Source organism: Streptopelia decaocto (assembly GCF_964273445.1).
Source record: "Streptopelia decaocto genome assembly, chromosome: 1".
In the NCBI taxonomy this organism is placed as follows: Eukaryota; Metazoa; Chordata; class Aves; order Columbiformes; family Columbidae; genus Streptopelia; species Streptopelia decaocto.
Window position 1 is genome coordinate 211,877,525 of NC_138663.1, and position 9,519 is coordinate 211,887,043.

The following is a 9,519-nucleotide window of genomic DNA, read 5'->3' on the forward strand; positions in this document are numbered from 1 at the left end:
GCATATATATGTATTTGGTACCAAAAGAATTTTGTTTGGGGTGATAATCACAAAATGGGAACTGGTTCCACTGCTAAAATACCACCTTGCTCCCCCTTAGGATGCATCCTTATACAACAGAGTTATTGCTCATATTGTTATCTAATAATTTTGAGACCAGAAAAGAATTTAAGTTGTTAAACATTGATTTGCATTGAATTTATGTGCTAGTTGGAGGTATGGGAAAGAAAACTAAATGCTACGATGGATGTGAACTTGGATGAGGTTGTATTTAAAAGTTGCTAGAATATGAACTGATTTGGATTTAGGAGAGTGGAATAATGGATTGACGTTTAATATGCTGGCTTTTGACATCTATAAATTTTAAAAGGTAAATGAAGCTAAGGAATGTAACTATTGCTGAGCTACTTGGAATTGCATATAAAGTGTATTATGGTTGGAATGAAATGGGAAAACAAAAAAGCAAAATATCCCAGGCCTGTGTCGAGCTGCAAGATAAACTCGGCTCATTGTAACTGAGGAGTTTGCCAGAGCCTCCTACTTCATACCAGCGATTACACCGGCTGCGTGGCCTTGGTACATCTGAACTGCAGCAAGAAGAGAAAGAAAAGCAAATGGAAAAGCCTGGCTGCCCTCTTTTAAAGCGGTGAAAGGGGGGGGTTCTCTCTGCAGCGATGTTGTAATACTAAATGGAGAAGCCTGGGGGTGAAATTTAAAGGCATCCCCAGCAGATCCGTAGTTCTAATGAAAATGGGAAATTAAAGTAAAAATTTATTAATAGACTTATTCTGTGGTAACTGGTTGTAAGAGACTTCTTAGTAAATTCACCGTGATTGTTTTTGAGGTCATGGGAGAGAATGAAAGAAATGCCGTTGTTTGAGATGGATCTGCTTGGATGGTGCAGATCTGCTTGCTGCAAGTGAGAAACTTCCAAGGAAATTTTGGAAGCGAACACTACACTGATAGAACTGAAACAGGACTTTGGTCCGGTAAGAGAAAACAATATCCAATAAATATGATGGCCAAAATGGAGTTAGAAACTTGGATGAATAAATTTATGACAACCTTACAAGCTAACTGTATTCAATTGGACTTGCAGATTTGTCTTTTTATAGCTACAACACAGAAACAACCTGTGGCTATTGTGGGACAGTATGATGAGAATGCTAACAGACTGATATACCGATTGTTACTCTGATCAAGAAAATGTAGGAATGAATTTAAGTCTTAATAGGCCATGATCCTTTTGTCATATATGTGCCATTTGTGAAATTTAATTCTGTTTTTTTTTTTTTTTTATTTGCAATCTATGTCCTTGTAAATTGCACTAGCTGGTTTTCTTAACAGCGCAGCTTTTGGCATGCCTAAATGTAAATTGATGCAGAACCTGCAAGTCTTTAACATCAGGTCACAGACCATACTTGTATCTGGTCTGATCCTACATACTTGCACAGTTTTTGTTGGTGGTTCTGGGCAGTCTCATAAAGCTGTAGTGGTCTGACGTGAAGATAACGATTGGCATCATTCTGTAAAAATTATTGAAGGTTCAACCCAATTAGCAGAACTTGGTGCAGCTTTACATTACTTAGAGCTGTTTAAGGAGGAACGTCTAAATTTGATTTGTGATTTTGAGTACGTAGCCAAGGTCCAACACACGTATCTTATTCCGAACTTGTTTGCTTGTTTTTATGTTTAAAAAAAAAAAAACAAACAAACCAAAAAGGAGGAGAAGTAGGGGAAACACCACAAAACCAATTGTCAAAAGCACTGTATGTGATGAAACACTTTGCAAGTATGACCCAAAACCATGCTAAATCAGAAAGAACCTACATTACTTATGGTCAAATCACTAGTTAGTGGTCAATGGAAAAGGCCACATCAATTAATAACTTGTGGAAAAGGTTATGCTTGTGTCATTACAGGCCAAGGATCGAAGTGGATTCCCATGAAATGGGTCAAGCCATGGCTGAATAAAGACAACAAAGATTCAACGGAAGCAGATGGACAGGAGGGAGACAAGTTGTGAGGACTGTTTCAGATGTAAACCCTGGATCCTAATTCAGTGTTATAGATGCTCACAGACCTGGTGGTCTAGAAGTCTATGAGCAAGCAGGTAGTGTACCTTCTGTGGAGAATGGCAATATGAGCAAACATCAGGAGAGCCAAAAGGGCGATATTACACTGAGATAGTCAATGCAAAAATGAGGTAAGATTATGGGATGTTCCTACCATAGTATCTACTGCACTCTTTCTCCCTAGTCTAGCAGCTGGCCAAGCTTTAGGACACATATCAAAGTTAAGCTATTGGTCTTTTAAACAGGCTAATCTAACTTCTGAGATGCTAACTCAATTAATAGGAGATGCTGATGCTATTAGGCATACTACTCTACAAAATCATGCAGTTATAGATCTCTTACTTTTAACAGTAGGTCACGGTTGTGAAGAATTTGAGAGAATGTGTTGTATTCACTTGTCTGATCCTTCGGAATCTATTCATAGTACTTTAGGCAAACTAAAACAGCACGTTAGCACGTTACTAAGATTGTCATAGTAGAGTTAGGGTTTGACAAATGATTTAAAAGCCTGGGAATAGGTGCGTAGTTGTTTGATCTTATTAAGTAAGGCTCAACTGCATTATATGGAATCGTAATTATGTTGTTAATGATGTGATTGTATGTTGCAGTGTATTTCAAAGATGATTCAGCGTGTTGTAAACAAGGCCTGGCTGGTTCAAGAACAAAAAGGGGGAGTTGTGGGAGATTTGAGGGATTTTTCTTGAAGTTAATGCGTGGATAGGTTTCTATTAGATGGAGATTTGTTATTAAACTAGTCAGGCTCAAAAGAATTTCAAGGCCACCTTGGAAAGCTGAAAACACGATGTAAATCAACAGACCTATTAGCAGTGAGACTCAGGCGGTGGACGGCTCGTGAACACGGACAATAACCAATCAGCTAATGCACGCGTGGAGCGTGGACGTGTGATCAGGAAAGAACTGCCTATATAAGGAGGCTTGTTTCTGTAATAAATGGCTTTGCTTGAATTCATATTGGATTGTGTGGAGTCCATGTTTTTTCACCCTCGCACAGATCAAACATATTCATTACATATCTGGGAAGTGCTTTACATATGTATTACATTTCTTGGAACCACTAACCATATGCAGATGTCTCTAGCACCTGCACAGAGCAGTGAGTTGGTGGTCTTTCGAGGGTTATGGGAGGAAGTAAGGAGTCTTCATCACATTGTCCTTTCAATGAACTCAAGTCCTGGGCATGCACAGCTCTTTTGCTACTCTACTTGGAACCTCATGGTCATGCTGAACCAGTTCCTACACTAGTTGGTCACAGTATTAGAGTATCACAGTATGTTTGGGATTGGAAGGGACCTCAAAAGATCATCTAGTCCAATCCCCCTGCTGGAGCAGGAACACCCAGGTGAGGTCGCACAGGAACATGTCCAGGCGGGTTTTGAATGTCTCCAGAGAAGGAGATTCCACAGCCTCTCTGGGTAGCCTGTTCCAGGCTCTGTCACCCTTACTGAGAAGAAGTTTTTTCTCAAATTTAAGTGGAACCTCTTGTGTTCCAGCTTGACCCCATTACCCCTTGTCCTATCATTGTTTGCCACCGAGAATAGCCTGGCTCCATCCTCGTGGCACTAACCCTTTATATATTTATAAACATTAATAAGGTCACCCCTCAGTCTCCTCCTCTCCAAACTAAACATACCCACCTCCCTCAGCCTTTCCTCATAAGGGAGGTGCTCCACGCCCTTAATCATCTTTGTTGCCCTACGCTGGACCCTCTCCAGCAGTTCCCTGTCCGTCTTGAACTGAGGGGCCCAGAACTGGACACAATATTCCAGATGTGGTCTCACCAGGGCAGAGTAGAGGGGAAGGAGAACTTCTCTCGATCTACTAACCACCCCATTTCTAACACACCCCAGGATGCCATTGGCCTTCCTGGCCACAAGGGCACAGTGCTGGCTCGTGGTCATCCTGTTGTCCACCAGGACTCCCAGGTCCCTTTCCCCTACACTGCTCTCTAATATGTAATTTCCCAACCTATACTGGAACCTGGGGTTGTTCCTGCCCAGCTGCAGGACTCTACACTTGCCCTTGTTAAATTTCATTAGGTTATTCCCCGCCCAACTCTCCAGCCTGTCCAGGTCCCGCTGGATGGCAGCACAGCCTCTGGCGTGTCAGCCACTCCTCCCAGCTTAGTGTCATCAGCAAACTTGCTGATTGTACACTCTATTCCCTCGTCTAAACCGTTAATGAATATATTGAATAATATTGGCCCCAGTACTGCCCCCTGAGGCACTCCACTAGATACTGGCCTCCAACTAGACTCCGCACCATTGACTACCACTCTCTGGCTTCTCTCCTTAAGCCAGTTTGCAACCCACCTCACTACTCTATTGTCTAGACCACACATCCTCAGTTTAGCTGTGAGGATGCTGTGGGAGACTGTGTCAAAGGCTTTACTGAAGTCAAGGTAGACCACATCCACCGCTCTGCTATCATCCATCCACCTTGTTACATTCTCATAAAAGCCTATGAGGTTGGTCAAGCGTGACTTACCCTTGGTAAAGCCATGCTGACTGCCCCTAATAACCCTCTTATCCTTGATATGCCTTGAGATGGCACCAAGGATAAGCTGTTCCATTACTTTCCCAGGGACAGAGGTGAGGCTGACCGGTCTATAATTACCTGGGTCCTCTTTCTTGCCCTTTCTGAAGACTGGAGTGACATTTGCTTTCCTCCAATGCTCGGGCACCTCTCCCGTTTCCCAAGACTTGGCAAAGATGTTGGAGAGCTTATACTTCTAAGTGATTCATTCCATTTGAAACATATTTCTTGAAGCTAAATGACTGATACAAAACACAAATTGGGCTCATCCAGTGATCTGAGTAACAGCCGTGGGTTGAAATAAAGACAGTTTAATAGTACAGAAGAGGAAAAGAATGATGAGAATGCAAATGATGTAAGAATATACAAAACAAGTGATACACAACACAATTGCTCACCACACGTGGACTGATGCCCAGCCCGTCCCTGAGCTGTGGTGCCCCAGGCCCACTGCCCCCAGTTTCTGTACTGACCATGACATCAGATGGTAAGGAACAGCCCTGTGGCCACTTTGGGGCAGCTGTCCCGGCTGTGCCCCCTCCCAGCTGGCAGGGCACCAGAAGATGAAAAGTCCTTGACTGCTCAGCATCAAACAAAACATTCGTGTATTAGAAACATTCTTCTCATTTTCATTCCAAAACACAGCACTAAACCAGCTACTCAGAAAAACATTGACTCTGTCCCAAACAAAACCAGGACATCCCCCCACAGCCACCCCTGCAGCAGCCCCCAGACCCCACGGGCCCCTCAGCAGCAGATTCAGGGGGTGCCGGGCTGCGGAGGCGGATGCAGGCTGGGGGTGCCGTGGGTGCGCTGGTGAGCCAGCATGAGCCTCTCCTTCCAAAACCGCTTCTCGCAGACACCGCACTGGAAGGGCTTGGCCTCTGCCGGCCCCCCTGCTGGGGAAGGACCCTCCCTCTTCTGCTGGACACCCTCTGGCACAAGCCCTGGGCCCTTGTGCACACACTGGTGTCTCAACAGCTTCCACTTCTGCCTAAAGCTCTTGCCACAGTCAGTGCAGCTCAAGGGCTTCTCCTCGGTGTGGATGTGCTTGTGCCCAAGCAGGTTGCTCTTCTGCCTAAAGCTCTTACCGCACTGGGTGCAGCTGAAGGGCTTCTCCCCGGTGTGGATGCGCTGGTGCCCAAGCAGGCTGCTCTTGTGGCTGAAGCTCTTACCGCACTGGGTGCAGGTGAAGGGCTTCTCCCCCGTGTGGATGCGCTGGTGGATGATGAGGTACTGTTTTACTGTGAAGCTCTTGCCACAGTCAGTGCAGGTGAAGGGCTTCTCCCCAGTGTGGATGCGCTGGTGTCTCAGCAGGTTGCTGTTCTGGCTGAAGCTGTTACCGCACTTGGTGCAGGTGAGTGGCTTCTCCCTGGTGTGGATGCGCTGGTGGTTGTTGAGTGTCTTCTTCCCACTGAAGCACTTGCCACAGTCAGTGCAGGTGAAGGGCTTCTCCCCAGTGTGGATGCGCTGGTGGATGATGAGGGTCTTCTTCTCAATGAAGCTTTTGCCACAGTCAGTGCAGGTGAAGGGCTTCTCCCCGGTGTGGATGTGCTGGTGAATCAGGAGGCTGTTCTTGTGGCTGAAGCTCTTACCGCACTGGGTGCAGGTGAAGGGCTTCTCCCCTGTGTGGATGCGCTGGTGGATAACGAGTGTCTGCTTTACTGTGAAGCTCTTGCCACAGTTGGTACAGGCGAAGGGCTTCTGCCCGGTGTGGATGCGCTGGTGACTCAGCAGGTTGCTCTTGTGTCTGAAGCTCTTACTGCACTCGGTGCAGGTGAAGGGCTTCTCCCCAGTGTGGATGCGCTGGTGACTCAGCAGGTGGCTCTTGTGTCTGAAGCTATTACTGCACTCGGTGCATCTGAAGGGCTTCTCCCCAGTGTGGATGCGCTGGTGACTCAAGAGGCTGCTCTTCTCTCTGAAGCTCTTACTGCAGTCGGTGCAGGCAAAGGGCTTCTCCCCAGTGTGGATGCGCTGGTGGATGATGAGATAGCTCTTGGTGCTGAAGCTCTTGCCACAGTCAGTGCAGCTGAAGGGCTTCTCCCCACTGTGAATGTGCTGGTGACTCAGCAGGTGCTGCCTCTGGACAAAGCTCCTGACTGCCTTGACCTCCCTCTGGGTCCCGGGGCCAACAGCTGCTGGGGAGGAGAAATCGGGGTCACTGCCACCGACATCATGGGCATGTTGGACACCTCCCCATGGGGAGCAGCAAGGGCACCCTGCCAGCCCCCCACCCTTCCAGTTGCATGGATCACCCGGGGTGTAGTGGCAGAGCCCCCACCCTGCTCCGGGGGGATGAGGTTGTCACCAGCCTGGCTGGGAGGTGAATCCAGAGACAAAAGAAACTAAAGGAGCACCATTAGAAGGTAACAATGAGTGAGCAATCGCCGGACACACACGTGCAGAGCGCCTGGAAAGTACATGCAGCCTATCACGTTATTGTATAGCACAAGTTACAACCAATCACATTGTTGTAAGGCGCGTGGACAGGGCAGCTTTGCTATAAAGCTAGCCCGGTAAGACAGTAAAACGAACTCTGTGAACATCACATTGGTGTGTCAGGTTCCGTGTCTTGCATGGAAAAAGCAACACCGGGGCAAGGGGACAGTGCAACCTGAACCCCCCCTGACCCTGGGTACCCACCTGGCACAGGTGTCTGGTGCCTCTGCTGCTCCCGAGGGGGCTCTGGCACACACGGTGTCTCTTCTCGCTCTATCTTGCAGATGATCTCTGGTTTAATGTTGGTCCAGCCTGTCCGGGGCACAGAGAGAGGCCCCCTCTCCCGCACTGCCGGGACAGCAGCACCGGCCCCCGCACCCACAGCCCCAGCATCCCCCCCACCCCGCTCCTCTCTCCTGTCCCTGCCAGGCTGCGGCTTCAGCCCCCACATCCCTGCACCTACAGCCTCCTCTCGCCTCGCCCCCGTCACCTCGGCCACTCTCCTGCACACAGGACACCTGGGAACAGCTCAAAGCTGCGCCTGGGAGGTTTAGACTGGACATGAAGAAGCATTTCTGTACTGAGGGGGTGGTCAAACCCAGGAACAGGCTGCCTGGAGAGGCAGTCGATGCCCCAAGCCTCTCCCTGTTTGAGAGGCATTTGGACAACGCCCTTAACAAGATGCTGCAGCTTGTGGTCAGCCCTGAAGTGGTCACACAGTTGGACTAGATGAGCACTGTAAGTCACTTCCATCTCAAATGGGCTATTCCACCCCATCCCATTTTCTCTCAGGAACACTCTCCACAGGAGGCTGCCTGGCAGGGTCAAACCTGCAATTGCAACCACCATGTCAACTCTTGGACAGCCCTTTCAATGGCTCCAGCTCACTTAAAGAGATGAATTCTTACTTGACCCCAGCCCAACATCACCAGAGCGTGTCCTCACCCAGCAAGGCGACCATCTGGTAGTTCTCCAGCATCACCTCCCGGTAGAGCTGCCGCTGACAGCCCGACAGCTTTGCCCACTCCTCGGGGGAGAAGTAGAGCGCCACGTCCTCAAACGTCACCGACATCTGCAGCAAGAAGCACACCCGGCTCAGCACACCCCACCGCATGGTTGCTAAACACCTCTGCCAAAATCCTGCCAATACCGGGTAGGGCCCCACTGGCACTGGGAGCAACGTGAGAGCAGCGCTGGGAGAGCTACGAGCCTCCTGTGCAAGGGAAGGGCGAGGGCAGGGGGGCGGTGTTGGCACAGCCATGTGACACAACAGGGTCACCGCAGCAGAAGGGGCTTTCTCAGCAGGTCCCTGGGTTGGGGACACCCCACCAGCTGTGCCAGCAGAGGGGCAGGGCTGGCAGGCTTACAGGCAGGTTTCCCCTGCTCGTGCCAGATTAGGGACCCATGCCAGAGCAGTGGGGACTGTCCCCTGTCCCAAACCCATCTCACAAACCAGATCACCCACCAGGACCGGTCACAGCACAGTGACACCCTGCCCATGGTGCGGCTCAGCGGGCAGGAACGGGAGCACCCTGCACCACACCAGGTCTCAAAACACATCTTGCCCACACCTCCTGTACCAACCGGACTCCCAACCCAGTGGGTCCCATGGGTGTTTTGCCACTGCTGCACCATGGAACCAACCACGGCAATCCCAGCACATGGTGTCCCCAGAGCCAGTGCCGTGCCTGACCCCCACCTTGCCGCAGCAGCCTGGAGCCCGGCACGTCACTGCTCTTGGTGCGGAGATGGAGGCCCGTCCAGGGGCAGCAAGGACAGATGGTCCCTGTAAGCACAAGAATTTCATGAAGAAATCAGGGGCACAAGTTCACTCACCTGCCCACAGCTGCCTTCCCTGCACCCCGAGCCTTCACAGCTACTGGGAAAAGGACCGACCCAAAGACCTTTGCCCACCGACCCGGCCATCTTGCAGTAAAGGCAAGAAAGAGCCACGAGAAAAAGGGGGTTTTGGAAGCTCCCGAGTACCCAAATCTTCCTCCGGTGCCCCACAAGGGCAGCAGGAACATGTGCGGGGTGTCCTGGGGGTCTGAGCACCCGGCCCGGCCCCAGCCCAGCCCTTCCCAGCGCCGGGGCCGCCAGGGCCGGATCCAGGGGGGCCCGGGCGGCTGGGACACGGAGCAGCGTGTCCGCGTTGCACGGGGGCCACGGGGCGAGCCGGGGAAAGGCCGGAGCGCCGGGGGGAGCCGGGCCCTAAGGGGAGTGCGGGGGGGTCCGGCAGGGCTGGGGGGCGGCCGGCGGAGGGGAGAGCACGGGAGAGGCCGTCGGGGCCGGGGTCCCCTCCGCCGGGACCCCGCGGGCCAGCAGCGCCCATCCCCGTGCCGCGGGCCCGCCGCCCGCCGCCCCTACCTGCGCCGGGGCCGCGCCGCCAGCCCCGCACGGACAAAGGCGGCGCCGGGAGCCGCCGGCAGCGTCCGCCCGGGAGGGCCGCCCG

The 9,519-nt window shown here is 51.0% G+C and overlaps 1 protein-coding gene across 1 annotated transcript; it reads right to left on the minus strand.

The window, feature by feature from the left end:
• Nucleotides 1-4,927: 4,927 nt before the first annotated feature.
• On the minus strand, nt 4,928-9,519 carry LOC309438041 (uncharacterized protein). Its single transcript, XM_082048949.1, has 5 exons — nt 9,435-9,519; nt 8,767-8,853; nt 8,013-8,139; nt 7,272-7,379; nt 4,928-6,766 (listed from the first exon to the last, which is right to left on the minus strand). Exons 3-5 carry the CDS (start codon nt 8,137-8,139, stop codon nt 5,388-5,390), a joined length of 1,614 nt encoding a protein of 537 aa, XP_081905075.1. The 5' UTR covers nt 8,767-8,853; nt 9,435-9,519; the 3' UTR covers nt 4,928-5,387.